Here is a 20,650-nt window from a genome sequence, read left to right on the forward strand (position 1 = left end):
TGTTATCGTGTCTACGGTCGCGGCTCGTCCACATGGACTTGTGAGCCACGTATTTCTAAGTATGAGAATAGATGATGGTTGTTGTGGTTTAGGATGAAAAGTGTTATTGTGTTATGGGAGGAGTCTCCAGCATCAGGGGTTTGTAACAGACAGGAAGTAGAGACTTCAGGACATGTTGTAATTTCATGGTAGCACAACATGCTGAGAGAGAGAGAGAGAGAGAGAGAGAGAGACAGAACGAAATCAAGAGCGAGATAGAGAGTGAAAGAGAGAGAGTGAGAGACTGAGAGAGAGAGCAAAAGAGAGAGAGAAAATGAGACACAAAGATAGAGATAGTGGTAGAGAAAGAGAGAGCGATCAAGAGAGAGGAAGCGAGACAGAGAAAGATACAGAGAGAGAGAGAATGATAGAGAGAGAGAACAAGGGAGAGGGAGCAAGACAGAGAGAGATAGAAAGAGAGAGGGAGAGAAAGATAGAAAGAGAGAGGGAGAGAAAGATAGAAAGAGAGAGAGACGGAGAGAGAGAGAGACAGACTGAGAGAGAGAAAGATAGAAAGAGAGAGAGAACAAGGGAGAGGGAGCAAGACAGAGCAAGAGAGAGGGAGAGAGACAGACGGACGGAGAGAGAGACAGACAGAGAAAGAGAGAGTGAGAGAGAGAGAGAGACAGAAAGAGAGAGGGAGAGAAAGATTAAAAGAGAGAGAAAGAAAGAAGAGAGAGGGAGTGAGCGAGACGGAGAGAGAGAGAGAGAGACAGACAGAGAGAGAACAAGGGAGAGGGAGCAAGACAGAGCAAGAGAGAGGGAGAGAGACAGACGGACGGAGAGAGAGACAGACAGAGAGAGAGAGAGAGACAGAGAGGGAGAGAAAGATTGAAAGAGAGAGAAAGAAAGAAGAGAGAGGGAGTGAGACAGACAGACAGAGAGAGAGAGAGAGAGAAAGAAGTGAATGGTTTAGAGCTGATGTATGTGGTAAAGGAAACTAACTTGATTCATAGATGTTCCACAACATTATATGACTAAGCGACTGTAACACAAGACTCTCCCCCATGGGGTCAATAAAGTCTATCTGTCTGTCTATCTATCTATCTGTAAAAAGTAACTATAAGCAGTAAAAAGTATATTTTGTTTTTTAATAAATGAAGAACGTTCCTGTAAATGGAGGAGTAACACTAATTAAACTGACACATCGGGTCAGAAGAAAAGAACTGGACACGGCGGTCATTGGTTAGCCACATCACTGTGAGGTGTTTTTGCCGTAACGAGGCGTGAGATGAGCAGAGCTTCTCGTTTCGGGAACAATGTTCAGGAACGATGAGCGAGTGAGATCACGGAGATGACGAGGCAGCGTGACTCACGGCTCTTCTATGCTCCCTGCAGATCCTGCACTATGAGCTTCTGGCCATCCGGGACGCCTGCATCAAGCTGGAGAAGGATTACCAACCCGGCATCACCTACATCGTGGTGCAGAAGCGCCACCACACCCGGCTGTTCTGCGCAGACAAGTCAGAGAGGGTGAGTTTCCTCAATGAGTCAGCTGAGACCTCACACATAAACAATAGGGAGGGGGAATAAAAAAATACAGGTTTTAGGAAGCAACCGAGGCGACGAAAGTTTTCAGCTGGAATCTAAAAATAATCCCAACACTATACATCTCCCCAGATTGGGAAAAGTGGCAACATTCCAGCAGGAACTACAGTCGACACCAGCATCACACACCCCTTCGAGTTTGATTTCTACCTGTGCAGTCATGCAGGAATTCAGGTGAATAATAATAATAATAATAATAATAATAATCAAATGGTATTAGAAATGGAGTTTGAAAAAGGTTTCTAAAGAGAATGTTGTCATCGTCTGTGTTTCAGGGCACCAGTCGCCCGTCACATTACTACGTGCTGTGGGACGACAATCGCTTCACCGCCGACGAGCTCCAGATTCTCACCTACCAGTTGTGCCATACGTACGTGCGCTGCACACGTTCTGTCTCCATCCCCGCACCCGCCTACTACGCCCGGCTCGTAGCCTTCCGCGCCCGCTACCACCTGGTGGACAAAGAGCACGACAGGTGAGTCCTCAAGTCTCTGGGAGTGTCTCTGGACTGTCTCATCCCAGGATATTTCAGAAAGCACATATGGGTCAGGTGTCCCCATATTTTTGGCCATGTAGTGTACACCGATCAGGCATAACATTATGACCATGTACGGGTGCCGTGAATAACACTGATGATCTCATCATGGCACCTGTTAGTGGGTGGGATATATTAGGCAGCAAGTGAACATTTTGTCCTCAAAGTTGATGTGTTAGAAGCAGGGAAAATGGACAAGAGTAAGGATTTGAGCGAGTTTGATGAAAGTACAAATTGTGATGGCTAGACCACTGGATCACAGCAGCTCTTGTGGGGTGTTCCCGGTCTGCAGTGGTCAGTATCTATCAAAAGTGGTCCAAGGAAGGAACAGTGGTGAACCGGTGACAGGGTCATGGACGGCCGAGGATCATTGATGCACGTGGGGAGTGAAGGCTGGCCCGTGTGATCCGATCCAACAGACGAGCTACTGTTGATCAAACTGCTGAAGAAGTTAATGCTGGTTCTGATAGAAAGGTGTCAGAATACACAGTATTTGGCAGCAAAAGGTGGACCAACACAATATTGGTCATAATGTGATGCCTGATGTGGTCATCTCGGCAGTTTGAGATGCTTTTCTGCTCACCACGGATGGAAAGAGTGGTTGAGTTAGCGTACACGTCCTGCTTGGGGAAAATTATCCGCTTAATTTTAGTCATGAATTGCTCAGATCCCGCTTCACCAGACATTTGTTGTTGTTGTAGTGTATCCACTGACCATCATGTTTCTTCCCTGTCTTCCTCTGCAGTGGCGAAGGAAGCCACGTCTCAGGTCAGAGTAACGGCCGAGACCCCCAGGCTCTGGCCAAAGCAGTGCAGATTCACCACGACACCCTGAGGACCATGTACTTCGCCTGAGAGCCCTGACCTGGCGCCGACATCGAAGAGCCTCGTCCACCTCCCTGCGCTCGAGCCAGTACACACTACAAATCCCTCTCACCTCAACAAACAGAACTAACACAGCGTCGTGCCCTAACCTGGCAGGACTGAGCCTCGTTTACTTTTCGTTCTTGTTGTTGATTGATTGATTATTTTTTGTTTGTTTTTAAAAAGTGTATCGTTGTTTACTACCTTCACACCGTATGTATGTATGTTCGTATGCAATACGGAGGAGAAGCAAAGGCACAAACCCACCCGAAGAGCTGACTGCCAATACGGCGCTTCGTCATTTCTCGCATCAGTGTTCAACGGAGGAAAAGAAAAAGCGAGCGTCGAACACCTTGGTGTTGTTTTAATGGACAATTTTTTTTTTTTTTAATTGTGTTTTTATTTTTTGAACAGCCTTGAATGAAATATTTTAGCACTTAGAGTTAGCTTTTAGACACAGGCGTCTCCCCTTAGCTCTCGTCTCTGTACTTCGGACCGTAGCGCGTCGGCGGATGCTGGAGAGACGCAGCGCTCTCGAGTGTAGCCGATCTTATTTAGACGTGCCTCCGTAGTCAGGGGCGGCACTAGCATAACGATAGATAGTGTTTCTTTTTTATGGAAGTCCAAAGGGGTCATACTTTTTTTTATTATTATTTACTTTTTCTCGATCACACAGGCAGCTTTAAGCTCCACTGCATGCCGCATAGATAAGGCTAGGTATAAGGCTGAAGTGGTAGCTATCGAGTTAAAGGTAGTAGTTCAACCCGAATCAAATGTCGATTGTTATTTCCTCCCAAATCTAGTCAAATGATCCGTAATACGTGTGACGACGACTTTAGATTTGCCCTGATGCTCTGAGGCTAATGTAGCTAAAAAAAAATAAATAAATGAAAGAACGCTTATAGCCTCCGCTTTAGCATCGTGCAAAACGCAGATCTGGATAACAAAAGAATCAGACTTTGGTAGGAGATTTTAAAGGTGGAGTTATTTTTGAGGTAAAAGGGGAAATCCGGTACATTTTATTCTTCGGATCAAAACATCAGGGTACACACCCTTGTTCACACCCTGTGTTTCGCATTGGAGTTAAATCCAGGGCGTATTCCTGCCTCACACCCAGTATTCCCAGGATAGACTCCACCTAACCAGGATAAACCATTCTGATGAATGACTGATTAAATGTTTCACTAATATACAAGATAGCTAGCTCGTTTTATTTCTAAGATTTTGTCCATTTCCCAATTGGAAATCTCGGTATTCCCAGTCAGGGAACCCCAAAAACATGGCCTCTATGGACTTCCATACATTTAAGCTAAGTTCCTTCTACGTGCGCAACACAGAAAACCAGCATTCTGAACCAGCCAAATGTGATGCCGACCATTCAGAGAGGCACTTATCTGTTTTTTTGAAATGTGCATCTGTTTAGAGTCTGTATGTGAGGAAATTGAAAGTGCAGCATTCTGGCACGCTGTAGATAAATAAGAGAGAGAGAGAGACGCAAGATCACACACACACACGCAAATCTTTCCTTCCTATTCCACAAGAGCCTTCCAGCATCTCTAAACTGGTCTGTACTCAAAGCAATACAAGGTCTTTTCACAGTGGACGTGAACGCTCTCTGCTCACGCTGCACATTCCACACACCAAGAAGGACGTGACACACTTCCCCTCCCGCCTTCTCTCATTCTTACGCTAACTCAAAGGACACAGGAACATCGGGTTTTTTTGTTTTTTTTTTAGTATTGTTGTGAGTACACACCGTGTAGCTGCCCACCACCACCTCCTACGTAGAAAGCTCTGCCGTCGGGTCGGGTCACGCACAACCCACCCATCCTACACACACCCTACACACACCCACACACCCACCCACACCACAGCCTTATGATTAAGAAGTCACATCCTTCCACGTAGCAGCCATGGTACATACACACCTACATATCTGCCTGGATTTCTGCCAGATGTGTACCATGTACACAGAAATAGTTGAAAACGGGAATTTTTATTATTGTTTTTGGTTATTTTTTTTACCCATCCATGTCATCGTGGTTTCATGTATTGCATGTTTTAAATCGTGACCCGGATCCCTCAGTATCCATGCTCTCTTATGTTTTCTAGTTGTTTTATTAATCGTTAACTGCACTTGTTGCCCCTTCGGTTCCTTTTCCGAGGGGGGTCACTGTAAGGGGAGGTGGGTGGGGGTGGTGTCTTCGCTTTCACTTTCACTTATTTTTTAGCCTCAAAAAGCACCTCAAAACAAACATAGGGTCCATCGGAATTCCAAAGGGATCTTGGTTATGTAATGGTTGAATAGGTTTACTTTTCGTTTTTCTTTTATTAAAAAAAAAATGAGTATTATGTTTCAGCCAACTCGAAATGTATTTATAACTTGAAATGGCCGCTGACGGTTGGGCCTATAGAATTGTGAGGGCTCTGATCTGATCTGGTCTGGTCCGATCCAGCAGTTTTATATCATGATGCAGTACTTAAACTCACAAATCAAATGAGAGGGGAGAGAAAAGAAAGAAGAAAAAAAAAAAACAAGCCCCTTTAGACCCAAAGAGAAGGAACTGGAGATGGAACTTGACTCAGCCTCACTATAAAAGCAATACAAAGCCACTGCAAAACGACGGCCCTTATCTTAGCACTTCCCAACAGGCTGATTCGGAAGTACACATGAACAAAGTTATTTTGGCTCTGTAATGTAATAGTGTTGGGGGGAGGGTTATTTTTTAAAAAGGAAATAAAAGTTGTTTTTTATTAAATGACGTCGTGTCGTGAATATCAGCCTCCAGAGTTGGGTTCGAGATACGATGCACCGATCTCGCTGACATCGGGACGGATGTCGGTAACAAAGCAGGAGCTCGTCAAGCTTCTGTCGGTAATTTAGATGAAATATAAGACAAATCTGTTTGTCCTGTATTCAACTCCCAATAGAACTGGATCAGCCAGACCCGGGCCTGGCTGGAGAGCTTATATTTCAACAATTGGCTTAGGGATGTCTGGGGATCCCCCAAGAGGAGCTGAAATTTCTATTTGGGAAAACTTTGGAGTAGAGCTGTGAGGTAGTTAAGGCTAGTTGTCTGCTGGTCAGAAGATTGTGAACTGTAGTGTTTCGATTGTAATTGGCTTTGGATAAAGAATGGGGGGTGGGGGGTGGGGTCCATCAAGCTGGATTCCTGAGCAAGACCCTTAACCCTCAATTGCTCAGTTGTATGAAATGAGTTAAGAAATGCAAGTTGCTCTGGATAAGGGTGTCCTCCAAATGTAAATGTAGATAGTTTTAGAACCTTACTAGGTTGGAGAACTTGGGGCAGAGCTGAAATCTGGAATGGGGATTTTCAGAAAGCGCATATGGGTTTGATTGGTCAGGTGTCCTTATACTTTTGGCCATATAGTGTACACTGATCAGGCATAACATTATGAGCAGTGCCAGGTGACGTGACTAACACTGATGATCTCCTCATCATGGCACCTGTTAGTGGGTGGGATATATTAGGCAGCAAGTGAATTTGTATTTTGTCCCTCAAAGTTGATGTTAGAAGCAGGAAAAATGGACAAGCGTAAGGATTTGAGCGAGTTTGACAAAATTGTGATGGCTAGACGACTGGATCAGAGCATCTCCAAAACTGCAGCTCTTGTGGGGGTCTGCAGTGGTCAGTATCTATCAAAAGTGGTCCAAGAAAGGAACAGTGGTGAACCGGAGACAGGATCATAGGCAGCCAAGACTCATTGATGGACATGGGGAGCGAAGGCTGACCCGTGTGATCCGATCCAACAGACGAGCTACTGTTGCTCAAACGGCTGAAGAAGTTAATGCTGGCTCTGATAGAAAGGGGTCAGAATACACAGTGCAGGATGGGCAACAGGGCTGTTTAGGCAGCAAAAGAGGGACCAACACAACATTAGGCAGGTGGTCATAATGCTATGCTTAATCTGTGGCAGGAGATGTAGAAGCCTTGGCCGACCTTCTCAGCTCAACAGTCTGGGAAAGCCTCGGAGATTTGGCAGACAAAGAGGAGCCAGTTGAGGAGGTATCAGGCATATCCCACTGGGTGGAGACCCCAGGGAAGACCCAGAACCTGTTGGAGAGATTATATCTCACAATCATCTTCGGGATCTTAGAGGAACTGCTGAAGTCTGTGGCCAGCCACCATGATGCCATCAGGAGAAGCTGAGAGAAAAGAAACCAGTACATTATGGGTTGATGAACCGGTCAGGTCTTATTATTTTTGAAGCTCTAGGAATTGTACATTTTCATAATATATGACGAAAAAACCGAACGTTTACCTAAATGACTCGAAACCCGAGAACAATTGAAAGGGGGTGAAGTTTAATTCCTCTGACGTCTGTTTCTCTTCATTTTGCTCCAGAACCCCTCCTTATAACCTCGCATCTGCTGTCAAACCAATGAGCGCTCTCCTCTCAGGGGTTCCGATGTCGTCACTGGACGACTGACCAATAAGCGCTCGGTTTTTTAGAAGCTCTGGCGCGTGGACGTTGGGACGTCGACCAATCAGCGCTCAGCTGTCAAACGTTGCTGCGTCGGTCGTCATAGATTAACGCTCTCACCATATTTAGCCAGTCAGAGCCCCTGAGGAGGCGAGAGAGCGAGCGCTTTGGCCGGGCTGGAAAAGCGACGAAAAACGGCGTTCTGGATTTGACATTTTGACAACGCCTCACGGACGAGGTTAAACGTCGGGGAAATTAACAACCGGAGCCGTTTTTAACAGTCGTCTTCGGTTTATTTAGTAGAGTCGCGAGCTAAGCGAGCGAGCTGGCTAGCTAAGTTAGCATGGCACCGAGCTAGCTAAACTTTTAGCTACTTCGCGAGCGCAGTCGCGAGACATTCTTGTCACGAGCTAAATAAATAAATAAATAAATATACAATAATGGTCCGCTGTATTCATTGTTCAAGCTAGTTGAGTCGAATATCCGGACGTCCTCCGAACAGGCTACCGTGTACAGCGAGCTAGCTCCGTCGTTCTGTCAGGGGCAAGCCGCGAGGAGTGACCGCGAGCCCGCGGTCGAGTCGCGGGGAGACCGTAGAGCCCCTGAAGCCCGGGGCGGCCCCTCGCACCGTGACTAACGCCATTTCTTACCGCGTTTCTGGACGAGAATCTTCACAGATAGCACATTTGGAGTATACACGGGATTTTCCTTGGATTTTTTTTTGCCTCCTTTTCTTTCTCACGGAAAGCCGGAGTTTTCTTCTTCTGTGAGCCGGGGAAGGAACCGGACAGAGAGCCTCATGAATGGAAATCGGAACTTCAGGTAAATGCAAATTGTATAAAAGCCTCATTTCTTTACTCTGTGAAGTCCTTGTACCGTAATAAGTATGCATAAACCTTGATGCCTAAATAACTTCACGCAATTGGACCTTAAATTATCCCTCGTAATAGAAAATAGGCTTTTTCTCCTGCACCATTTAGGTCAGCCTGAATAAAGATGCTTTTTCGCATATTCTCATTTTATTTATTTATTTACTTTATATTTAATCACTTTTAGGAACACGTAACACATTTTTCATTACTCATCCTGTACTATTTTTGTGTTTGTCCAATTAAAAGCCTTGTAAGTATAAGCCCCGCCCCTGGAGGCGGGCCTTGCTCTCCAGTAGCAGTAAACATTTTGACTTTTTTTGGCTGTACCTCTGAATAAACACTAACACCGTTCCCAATTTTTTAGCTGGCACTTGATCAGGAAAATTTATTACGTTTATACGTTTGGAAATTTGGCGTTTTCGAGTCGGTGGTTGTGTGAGATTTTTTGGGAGGGGGGTTTACAAACTTCTAGCTGAACTCTTCTTGGTGACGGCCCTGCGATTCTCCGTAACCATCGGGTTTAGATTCCTAAAAGACGTGACGATTCGTCACTTATGATTTCGTGACGGTGGTGGTGAGAGATCACCCGCAGTTGTAAAATATGTACGTATATATATATAATATGTATTTCTCAAAATATATCTTCTTTGTTCTCCGTATTTAGCTAGTTCATTAAGCTATAGTCAAGATGTGGTGGGAGGTGTCTAGACTTTTACATAGTTACAAAACAGCAGGCTCCTCAACATGCTTTTACGTAGGTAGTCTTCTAAAAGGAAGTATGTCGATGTTCAGCATCCGTTCACAACTCTCAAGCCGTTTCAGGGTGACTTTCAGGATGTCTTACAACTACTGATGCTGACAAGTCCTTCATGAGCTGCGTAAGCACAGGGAAGTGGGTTAACGTACTGGTTCTCCATCCTCAGTGATCACCTGCCAGTCCGTGATTCGACCTGGATCCTGAGCTCGGGTCATCAGGGGTCATAGCAGAATCCTCAGAATCAGATGAAATGGTTCTGCTACAGACCACATATCTAATAAATGATTAATTAATCATATTGAGTTATGATGGTCATTCATTCGGCTTTATCCTGTTTATGGTCAAGTCTGGATCCTCTGAATTCTTACATGACACCGTGAAGATTAAAAAAGTATTACATGTCATCCTTTAATTATTTAGAAGTTTTTATTTCAAGCTCAGATTGCTGTGGTTTAATAGAAATAAAATGGTTTGGGATGTGCTGATGTCACAGTCGTAGCGATGACCATAACTTTAATTCGTATTTGATTGTGTCACACTCATTGATTACTTTCCTGTAACAGCACACCCCCAAGTGTTTGTTAGGAAAATGATTTTCTTTCGTAAGTAGATGGTGGCACCATAGAATATTAGTGTAACCGTGTAAATCACACATCCTACCTATAATGCTGATAGTGGACAGGTGGTTCTGTCCTGGCAGTTGTTGGAAAACCCCACTGGAGATCTACCATGACTAATGTTTTAACAGAAATTAAAGATGGGGAGGCGGGGGATTCTGATCGAAATCGCCTTCAAGTCATCCTGCTGTCTGAGCTTTTGCTGTGATGAAAATGTGTCTCTGCCACTCGCCGCGTCACAGCCGTGGACATTTGACTCACACACAGTTAACAAATCTTTCTGACTAATCTGTACAGTTTGAATGAGGTAATATTGTAATCCAGGTCTGAAAAGAGAAGTGGATCCGTATCGTCTACAAAACATGGCAGCAATGTCGCTTCTAAAAGGGCGAAATTCAGCTCGGTGCATGCGAGTGATCTTACATCCAACCCCTGACCTATTAAGTTTGACATCATTGTAACGTCCTGCCCACAGATTAAAGAAAAGCGCAGCCCACACGTCACTGATTTCTCAATTCGATAAGCAGCTGTGGGTTATATGATGATGATGTTAAAGGGAACATCTTTTGCATGCTTTAAGATCATATCGACTGACTGAAGGACTCAAGTCACTTCATTGTTCTTTCTACATAGGGATGAAGCAAGGGATGAATCCCACTGCACCTCGGTCAGCCGGTGGTCAAGCAGCATTTTGGGCACCTAAGAAACTGTTAGCCTTGTTTCAGTGAAGTGTAAATGAAAAAAGAAAACATTTATTCATACAGAATGAAACGTGAAAGACAGAGGTCATAGTTTTTTTGTTTGTTTTTTATTAAGAGAGCTGGCTGAACCAAATCTTGTACCGCTGGTTAAAAGTATGAAGGAAGTCTCTGAATAATTGCAGATATTATTTTCATAATTTCAAGCATCCTGGCTGCTGAGTATTAGGTTTAATATCTGTGAAATAGGGGAAAAAATCTGAAACGGATATTTCCCTCATGGGATCAATAAAGTCTATTTGTCTGTCTGGCTGTCTATTTGTCTATCTTTCTCTGTCTGTCTGTCTGTCTGTCTGTCTGTCTGTCTGTCTGTCTATCTCTTTCACCTGTTAAAGGAGGACGTACACAGGACACCTGTGAGAATGTGGAACAACGTACGTTGTCATGATACAGATAGCATAGCTGACTGAAAGACCATGTCTGCACATCCCCACACACACACACACACAGACAGTGGATAGTGTATTTGGTGTCTTGGTGGAGGTTGGGCGTGGTGTGGTTAACAGAGCGTGAGATGCCAGGTGTTTCCTGTCTCCGAGTGTGTAACGGAGGTGAGAGAGGGATGCCCCGGCTGGGAGGTAGAGCATAAGGACGGTCCAGGTGGTGTGGTCAGGGTATGTGTGTCTTTTTAACGGCTCTCCTGCATCTCCAAGCTCACGCCCTCTCAGTCCAGTGCGGCTCAGTTTGTGTCTTCCTGTGCCAGATTTCATCAGTCTGAAACAGTGATGCTTATGTTGAAAGACTCATTTTTAGTGGCTTTCACATGTCCTCTGCTACTCCCTCTCACGGTGTTTGTGTGTCCATCTAGTCCGTGCTCTCTCTCATTTTCTCTTTCCTTGCTCTCTTTCCGTCTTTATCTCATTCTGTCCCACTCTGTCTCTTTTTTTTTTTTGCTCTCTCTCTCCTCTTGCATTCCATGAGCAGACGATATGGAGCTGATGGTGTGTTGTTGCACTTTCTTTGACGTTGTCCTCTCCATGTTTAACTCCGTGCCTGTCCTCAGTCTAACACTGGACTCGGTGATTTCACTCCGGCTGTTTTAATTCTGAACTCCGGGCCCTCTGGAGTAGACTGTTGGCCTGGGAAATGTTTCAGGCTCAGTGGCAAACAGATCTCACCGTGTGTGTGTGTGTGTGTGTGTGTGTGTGTGTGTGTGTGTGTGTGCGCGCCTTTGCCTGGAGAGAGAGAGGGGCCTCTTTGCAGAGGCAACATGGAGTCAGTGGACAGTTTAGAGAGGTGCTTTGTGCTCAGGAGACCGACACTAAGAGGAAAAGAGCCCGAAGGCTGACATTAGCACAAGTTTGTTTATTTTAGGTGATCAAGTTTTTTTCCCCCCTCCCTTCTTACTCTTCATTTCTCCTCGTTTCACCTTCACGGCTTTCTGCTTTCCTCCCATGACCAGCAGTAGTACATTTTTTTTTTTCATTCTCTCTCTCTCTCTCTCTCAAACACCCTTCATACAAAAAGAAAAGCTGTAGTATCATGATATGTCTATAACAGAGAGTTTCATTCACCGTCCCAAGCCCAGAATGGAGCTCATTCATATGGTCAATGGACACTCCACTTTTTCTCAGCGCAGCCTGACGTGCCAATCGTTGTAGCTCGGCTCTCGCCTTCCTCACGTTCCTGTGTTCGCCGTGCCAGTCAGACCGAATGCAAATAAAAATTTGAATTTGCCGAACCCTGAAAAAATCTCTCATCGCGTGACCCGATAGAAAACATTAGCGCACTCGACTTTTTCTGTCAAAAACCAACACCACCGATTTATTATTTCACTATGATCTCTGTTACGTTTTCAACCACAATTAAGAGGATGTCAGTAATTCTGGCGCTGTACATATCATTCCACTTATCCACCACAGACCCGGTGGCTTGTCGTGTGAAAGCATGATTATTGTGTTACGACTCTAATCGCATTTCAACAGTTCGTTCTGGTGCATTGTGTCGTGGGCAGCTAGTCAAAGAAAAACGACCTCGTATGTTATCACTTATCAGCTAAAGATTTCGTGTGCAGTTTTCTAGGCAATGATTTCAGGTTTATTTGGTCTCTGAAAGGCATTAAAGTCGTGCTTTTAAAATGTTTTGTGGGTGTTGCAGGCAACAGGATGTTGAGTTTTGGCAGTTGTGATGTGTGGGACTCGGCGCTCCACAGAGGCACGGTGATTGACGTGTTCGTCTCCGGATCGTTTTTCTTTTATTCCTCCTCTCGCACGGCCTTGATTCACGAGGCTACGTTTCGTGGAAGATCTGATGACGCAGTTCTCCCGCAACTCTGCGAGTGAATGAGAAAGAGGTGGTAGTGAGTAGGTGAGCGTGGGAGAACAAGCTTCACCTCAGGACTAGAGGAAGTGGAGTGGTGCATGTGCGGGAGTGTGTGTGTGTGTGTGTGTGTGTGTGATTGTGAGAGTTGATCTGATGACTCACGAGCGGAGCACCGAGTTTACGTGGTCGGTGGAGTGGAAGATGAAAAAGAACCTCCACCACCTTTTTTTCCCTCTCGTTTGTTTGTCGTCATTGTCGAATACATCACTGTATTAAATCGTACATGAAATATGAGTCATGTAAATGCAGAGGTCACATCTCGAGTCCAGCAGTGTAGTAACGTTTCAATCAAATGATGCTAACGAAGTCTAAATAAAATATTGCTGCGGAATCCAGGCTGCCGGTCTGATCGTTATTAAGTCATAGACAAGTATTAAAATATTGCATTAAGCACATCTTTAGTTAGTGGGCTTCCATTCAGTGTCTATGTCTGTATACTTGTTTGTGAGGGTGTGTGTGTGAGTGTGTGGCCTGCTTGAAGCATTTCCATCACAATCGGTCTGGAAATTCAGACTCTTTATGTCGTAAGAAAGACGGGATCTGCTGCGTGACCCATGTCTGCTGGAGATGACCCGCTGGCAGCGTCGAAGAGCTCCACGTTTGGATTTGGACAGGAATAATGATGCAGAAATATCAAGTCTAGTAATATTAGTCTAGTAACTGTAAAAGAAAATAAAATGAGTTTGTGATCAGCTGTGACTATTTGCGAAAATTCAAACCTTTCTCATCTCGGAGGGAAAAACCTTTCGTGTGATAAATAGGCGTGTTTTTTTTCTGTCTTTAAATGAGCCTTTTTTCCAAGTTAGTCTGAAAAAGGAAAACCCCATATTGTACCCATGTTGTCCCCCCCCCACCCCAATTCAAGACTTGAGTAGTACCTTGGGGACTTTGGACTTGTTTTAGGACATGAGATTGAAATGACTCAACTTAGAGTGATTAGACTGTGAATTTGCTAAATTAGTCAATGATAAATAGGTTCTTATTCATTTCATGAGCTGTATACACACACTATATTGCCAAAAGTTTTGGGACGTCTGCCTTTACATGCACATGATATGTAATATAGAGTTGGCCCACCCTTTGTAGCTATAACAGCTTCAACTCTTCTGGGAAGGCTTTCCACAAGTTTTAGGAGTGTGTTTATTGGAATTTTTTGACCATTCCTCTAGAAGTGCATTTGTGAAGTCAGGCACTGATGTTGGACGAGAAGGTCTGGCTCGTAGTCAGGACTCTGTCAAGTTCCTCCACACCAAACTCCCTCATCCATGTCTTTATGGACCTTGCTTTGTGCACTGGTGTGCAGTCATGTTGGAACAGGGGTTCCTCCCCAAACTGTTCCCACAAAGTTGGGAGCATGAAATTGTCCAAAATGTGTTGGTATGAAGCTGAAGCATTAAGAGTTCCTTTCACTGGAACTAAGGGGCCAAGCCCAACCCCTGAGAAACAACACCTGAATTCAATGATTTGGAGGGGTGTCCCAAATCTTTTGGCAATATAGTTTTATAGTATTGCAGAAAACGCTCCTCACTTTACATGTGAAGAATTGTAGATGTTTTTCTTCACCTGGCCATTTCTTTTCCTATGGTGAGGCATGGTGATGGCGGCATAATGTATATCAGCAGAATCTTGTCAGGGTCATGGGAAATTTACATAGTTTACCGGATGAAATCCTGCTTAAGAGTAAATTGTGGTGCGTCCAGACTGTGACGGTGTGTCTGACCGGAACAGGCTGAGCCCAAATCTCCAGATAGACCTGAAGGTAACTGTACAGAGAAGCTTGTAGCATCCAAGAAGACGTATAGCTGTATGTTTGGTATCATTTTACATGAAGGAATAATGAATTCATTCACTCTAGAGTAAAGCTGTTGTGGAACAAAATGAGGTAAAAGTGGAAGTGTTTTGAACGCACTGTATGTTCATTCAGAGGCACTTTTTCCCCCAAAAGCATAATGTTGTTAACAATATTATTGCAGCTATTGATGTCATTTGGGAAACTTGGAGACAAAAATGACCGAACAACTAGGTCTGGTTTATCAGTAAAATTTTTGATGAAGGTAATTGAAGTAAGGAATATCAAACAACAGACTATGGCTTTATGTGAAAATAATCCATGCCTCCAAAGCACAGTATTTTCGTAAAACGTCACTGCATGTTGCATGTTATTCTGCATATACCACAGTGTATAAGCCAACAATGACAAACAAACCACAAAACTTAAACTTCTCTTTGCTTATAAACGTTGACGGTCACAAAGTACATACAACTGATATCAAGAGGTACACTTCGTTGTCAAAAGTTTTGGAACACCCCCTCCAAATCATTGAATTCAGTGCTTGGGCTCGACCCCTTAGTTCCAGTGAAATGAACTCTTAATGCTTCAGCATACCAAGACATTTTGGACAATTTCATGGTCCTAACTTTGTGGGAACAGTTTGGGGATGACCCCTTCCTGTTCCAACATGACTGCACACCAGTGCACAAATCAAGGCCCATAAAGACATGGATGAGTGAGTTTGGTGTGGAGGAACTTCACAGAGTCCTGACCTCAACCTGATGGAACACCTTTGGGATGAATTAGAGCGGAGACTGTGAACCTGGCCTTCTCGTCCAACGTCAGACCTCACAAGCGTACTTCTAGAGGAATGGTCCAAAATTCCCATAAACACACTCCTAAACCTTGTGAAACGCCTTCCTAGAAGAGTTGAAGCTGTTATATCTGCAAAGGGCGGGACAACTCCATATTACATTCAAAGGCAGACGTCCCAAAACTTCTGTCAGTATAGTGTATCGGTATATGAGCTACCTGTACTGTTATGTTTTTGACCTATCAGATTCAAGCATTTTACCATGCTGTGTTACTTAATATATCTGAAAGAAAATACTATTTCCGTTGTTTCCCCTCCCCATACTGTACAGCTGTAACAGATCTACATGCCTGATGTATGCTTCACACCGCAGTCACTCAGCGGTGGCTTTTTGATTCTTGGTTGTTTTGGATGTGACTCCTCAGGGAGAGACCCAAAACGGGCCTCTGAAATAGGGGTTATGAGTCAGGAATGAATCACACACACACACACACACACACAGACTTTCATTTAATTTGTCATGTCTTAGGAGAAGTGTTTCTGCACCCTCTTCTCCTTCATTACAGCTGAACAGTACTAGGGCCATTTCTGTTTACCAAAATGACGTGGCGGAGGAGTGACGTGCATGTGTGATGGCACGTTCTCTTTCTTCCACTTTCTGATTTCGGTGTGTCTTTCTCTGCAGGCTTCTACTGCAGAAATTCGAGAATAAAACAACCGTCGCCTCTTAGTAAGCTTGTTAGTAAGAGTCATGTAAGCAGGAAGGGTTTTTTTTTTTTTTTTTTTTTTTGCTTTAACAGCATGCCTGGGCATGAGGTGTTGTTTAAATAGCTTGGGAAGGGGATTCGAGTGAGCTAACTCTGAGACATCCAGTACGCGTGGGCAGCCACGTACACGTGGCTGGCACCTTGCACTGTAAATGTTGCGAGTCGCTAAGTTACTCAGGCCACAGTGTTCTTTTCCCTTTTCCTCACAGCAAGATTCTGTTCTTTTTTCCACCCGCCCGCGGAGTTCAGAGAAGCTTTTGATAAAGCGAAAAAGCTGCCGTCGGTGTTGTGGGTAATTTAGCGTCAGGAAACCATTAGCAGCTGTCGCCGAGCTGGATCAGTCTGGAGAAGTACATCCAGTTATGCAGTTTTTTTGCTTTTTCGCAAGCAATATCAATTCTGAGAACCGAATTTCGTGTAACTGCTGAATTAAAAAAAATACCGAAAAGACGTTCTCAGTGCAGTGTCAACAAGAGCAGGGTTGGGAATGTACCTGGGTGATTCACATTATTGTTATTGTTGTTATTATTAGACTTTTATGCGTTCATCTTTAAAGTGCACAAGACTGAGCACAGTGACATAACTTGCATATCATACTCTTTCGTTCTGGGCAATATGACCATGTATAAACCGATCAGGCATAACATTATGAGCAGTGAGAGGTGAAGTGAATAACAATGATGATCTCCTCATCATGGCACCTGTTAGTGGGTGCAGCAAGTGAACATTTTGTCCTCAAAGTTGCTGTGTTAGAAGCAGGAAAATTGGTTGTAAGGATTTGAGCGAGTTTGATGAAGGGCCAAATTGTGATGGCTAGACGACCGGATCAGAGCATCTCCAAAACTGCAGCTCTTGTGGGGTGTTCCCGGTCTGCAGTGGTCAGTATCTATCAAAAGTGGTCCAAGGAAGGATCAGTGGTGAAACATCGACAGGGTCATGTACGGCCAAGGCTCATTGATGCACGTGGGGAGCGAAGGCTGGCCCGTGTGATCCGATCCAACAGATGAGCTACTGTTGCTCAAGTTAATGCTAGTTCTGATAGAAAGGGGTCAGAATACACAGTGCAGGACTAACTGGTCATATAGTACCCAAGTGTTCAGCTATACAAATATAAATGTAATTGTCGCATAACTGTATCTCATACTCTAGATGCATCACATGACTCACATCATACATATTTGACTAGGAATATAAATAAATCTCAAATACAAAAAGTGAAATGTTTAAGTATTTATCCCCCCAGGGTTTTTTTTTTTGCTAATGTTGACCTTTCCATGGAATTGCCCCAGCAGATCAGCCTGTGTCTAGTTGTGCACCAACCCTTGATGTTTCACCAAGTTGCATCACTCAATAACAAATGCCACTGATTACAGCATATGGCTGTTAAATACTGCAGACTGATTTGGTCAGAGGGTGATGAGTAATTTTCTATAAGAAGTAGTTGTTGTTTTTTTGATGAGGAAAGTTTGCTGATGCAGACAGAGGTGGTTTTTTTTTTTGTCATATTAAGTATGAGAGAGAAGGAAACTGTATACGTGGAATTTAATACTACTGTAAGTCATGTGAAACATCTAGAGTATGAGATACAGTTGTGCAACAATTAAATTAATATTACTATCACTGATAAGTCTATGTAACATATCCCTTAGGGCACTCAAAAAAAATGATCACAGTGGATAAAAAGAATGACTTAATAAAATAAATTGAAGACGTATGTGGTATAAGAGGAACAGGATGCTTCAAGACAAGCTTTAATTGGAGAGTAATCAACTTTAGGGTGGTGTAGTAGTAATCGCTCCATTGTTGATAACTTTCCTATAACACCAAGTCTTATATATCTTCTCATACGTATTTAGATTGTAGATGAAGTACTATATCTGAATTCTTATTTGAATACATGATGTCTTGTCTAAGCCGACATTTTGCCACAGAGATGACTCTGAAAATCCTCTTGAGCAGATATTGACCCCTATTTTCCCCACCGCTTTGTGTCTCTCTGCAGGAGTCGTTGGGGCCCAGTCCCTATTCTCCATGCCCCGGAGGCCTGGCTATGGCACCATGGGGAAGCCCATCAAGCTGCTGGCCAACTGCTTCCAGGTGGAGATCCCCAAGATGGATGTCTACCTCTACGAGGTGGACATTAAACCTGAGAAGTGCCCACGCAGAGTGAACAGGTATGCTCTTTATTTTTTTTGTCATTTAGTCCTGGAGCATTTAGCTAAAAACGGTAATGTTGGGCAATGTCAGTTTTTTTTTATCAGAATGTCAAAAAATTTTAACTTTTGAGTGGAGAATAAAAGAATAATTCTCCGTCCAGTACACTTTAACATTCCGTCTTCTGTCAAGTCACATATTAGTCCTAAGAGGCTAAATAAAATAGTTTTCGCTGTCTGCTTTCGTGCTTAAATAATATAAATGCACTTGATGTTGCACTTACAGGGGCTGTTATAGAAGCCACAATAGTTCCTGTGTAAATAAAATTGAAGTCACAAACATTTTCATATGTTTTTGCTAAAGCTGCTAAACGTTTCTGCGAAAGCATTTTTCATCACTTTTGGTGGGTCTACAGACACTGCACACCATCTTCTAGCCAAAAAAGATGCTAGTCTGTAATTACGCTTTTCTTAACATGATCATGTATTAATTAATATATTAATCTGTTTGCACCAGATCTACTTTTTTCCCCTCATGAAAGCAGTTGGCTGTAAATACATTTTTCCCCTCCTCTTTTTCTGTGTCTACAGAGAGGTGGTGGACTCCATGGTACAGCATTTTAAGGTGACCATTTTCGGGGATCGCCGGCCAGTCTACGATGGAAAGAGAAGCCTATACACAGCAAACCCGCTTCCTGTGGCCCCTGCAGGGGTAAGATTAGGTTTTAAGACTTTCATTACCTGTATGATTATTCATGCTCCAGGAAAGTGTTAAAATTCACTGCTTTCTGTCGCAGGTCGACCTGGATGTCACGCTGCCAGGAGAAGGGGGCAAAGACAGGCCTTTTAAAGTCACCATAAAGTTTGTATCTCTGGTCAGCTGGCACCTGCTGCATGAGGTGCTGACCGGGCGCAGCATGCCTGAGCCACTGGAGCTGGACAAGCCTATCAGCACCAATCCGGTGCATGCCGTAGATGTGGTGCTCAGACACCTGCCCTCCATGAAGTAAGCTATCAGAGCTCATCACACATTGTTTACTCCTTTAACTCATGATGCAGCACATCTCTCTCTCTCTCTGGACTCACATACAGAGCTTTGCTCAGCAGGCTTTACCTGTTACACCTGCCGTTTCTCGTTTGCATGAAGGGTATGCAAAGCAGCAGGGTTATTAGCTACCATACAGAGTTTGTCATTAACTTTCATGTGAAACCGAGACAGGCTCGTTTGGTTGGTCGGTTTCACAAAGCCGCATGCTGCAGAGATGAACTTCTGGGAGTCTCTGCGGTTTTGGATAAGAAGGAAATGCCTATTGTGTATTTATAAACTCTCTCTCCCTGCCTAGTGTAGTGGGAATACTTGTCTAGGCAGTACTACCAATGGAATTTACACCTAGAGAATTCCTGCATTCCTCTAAGCATACCTGTTTCAGAGAGGACACTAAAACACATCAGCGTCAGTAATAAATTAGTTTCTTTACACCAACGCTAACACACACAGACATGCGCCAATGCCATCCCATTCCTCAAACCAGTCCTTGAAACTGGAAGTAAAGAAACATGTCTAAGCTTTGCACTATATAATCTAGTGCCCAAATAGTGCAGTATATATTTGTGTGATTAGGGGCAGTTCCCACCTACTCGATAAAAGACGACTAATTGCTAGATTTTGCCTACATCTTGGCATGTAAACCCCAGGTGCAACCTTTCATCTATACGGAGCTAAAGAAGAGAGTGCAAATGACCCCCACACACACACCCATGGGTCTTTTTGTTCCTGTTGGCAAGCACCTGAACACTGTTTGTGAGTGTTTGTACACCTGCAGCATTCCCGTCTTCATTGAGAGTGATAAGAGTATCCTTAAGGCTCTGAGTACAACACAGAGCAGTAGCTTTAGAAGGAGCAGCCGAGAATATAATATCATTATCCGTTTATATGAGACTGTGTAGGTTTATAGTTTTAAAATGATATATTTTGATCAAAAAATTGTTTGACAGTTTATAACTTTTGGCCCAAAGCTTGAAGCACGATTTGCATCGCTGGTGTTTTTCTGCTCCTCTTACTAGCAATGCTAAGTCTGTAGCTTTAGTGTAAAAGTAAAGAAGCACATTGAATACAGGAAACATGTTTTGTTTATCACTTTCTTTTGCATGTACGGAGAGAATTAGCGAAGGTTTAAGTTTAGCCGCTCTGACGAGGCTCTCATGCAGCGTGTTCTCTAGGTAAACAAAATGACACCGATTTCAACACACGGGTGAAAGGATACAAGGGAGCCATCAAGTACATTTGTGTGCGTGTTGGCAGCTCAGCTCTTTTCAAAAGTTATAAACAGCACTCGTGTGTCCGTGCCAATTCGCAGAAAACGGCAGGTTTCCAAGTCACTGTCAATA

General features: G+C 43.8%; 2 protein-coding genes and 1 long non-coding RNA gene across 4 annotated transcripts in view; 2 read left to right on the forward strand and 1 right to left on the reverse strand.

The window, feature by feature from the left end:
* ago1 (argonaute RISC component 1) overlaps positions 1-5,713 on the forward strand; it is a 35,390-nt gene extending 29,677 nt beyond the window's left edge. The window contains exons 16-19 of the mRNA XM_058377107.1: positions 1,378-1,512; positions 1,660-1,761; positions 1,863-2,062; positions 2,868-5,713. Of these exons, the coding sequence (XP_058233090.1) occupies positions 1,378-1,512; positions 1,660-1,761; positions 1,863-2,062; positions 2,868-2,976 (546 nt within the window). The 3' untranslated portion in view covers positions 2,977-5,713. The remainder of the gene's footprint in view (positions 1-1,377; positions 1,513-1,659; positions 1,762-1,862; positions 2,063-2,867) is intronic.
* LOC131344659 (uncharacterized) lies at positions 5,320-7,495 on the reverse strand. Its single transcript, XR_009203353.1, has 2 exons — positions 7,270-7,495; positions 5,320-7,153 (listed from the first exon to the last, which is right to left on the reverse strand). It is a non-coding gene; the product is annotated as an uncharacterized LOC131344659 (long non-coding RNA).
* An 83-nt stretch (positions 7,496-7,578) lies between these two features.
* ago3a (argonaute RISC catalytic component 3a) overlaps positions 7,579-20,650 on the forward strand; it is a 30,052-nt gene continuing 16,980 nt past the window's right edge. For both annotated transcript variants that reach the window (XM_058377105.1, XM_058377106.1), the window contains exons 1-4: positions 7,579-8,253; positions 18,112-18,283; positions 18,854-18,974; positions 19,060-19,268. In XM_058377105.1, the coding sequence (XP_058233088.1) occupies positions 8,235-8,253; positions 18,112-18,283; positions 18,854-18,974; positions 19,060-19,268 (521 nt within the window). In that variant the 5' untranslated portion in view covers positions 7,579-8,234. The remainder of the gene's footprint in view (positions 8,254-18,111; positions 18,284-18,853; positions 18,975-19,059; positions 19,269-20,650) is intronic.

The sequence above is a fragment of the Hemibagrus wyckioides genome, linkage group LG23 (genome assembly GCF_019097595.1).
Source record: "Hemibagrus wyckioides isolate EC202008001 linkage group LG23, SWU_Hwy_1.0, whole genome shotgun sequence".
In the NCBI taxonomy this organism is placed as follows: domain Eukaryota; kingdom Metazoa; phylum Chordata; class Actinopteri; order Siluriformes; family Bagridae; genus Hemibagrus; species Hemibagrus wyckioides.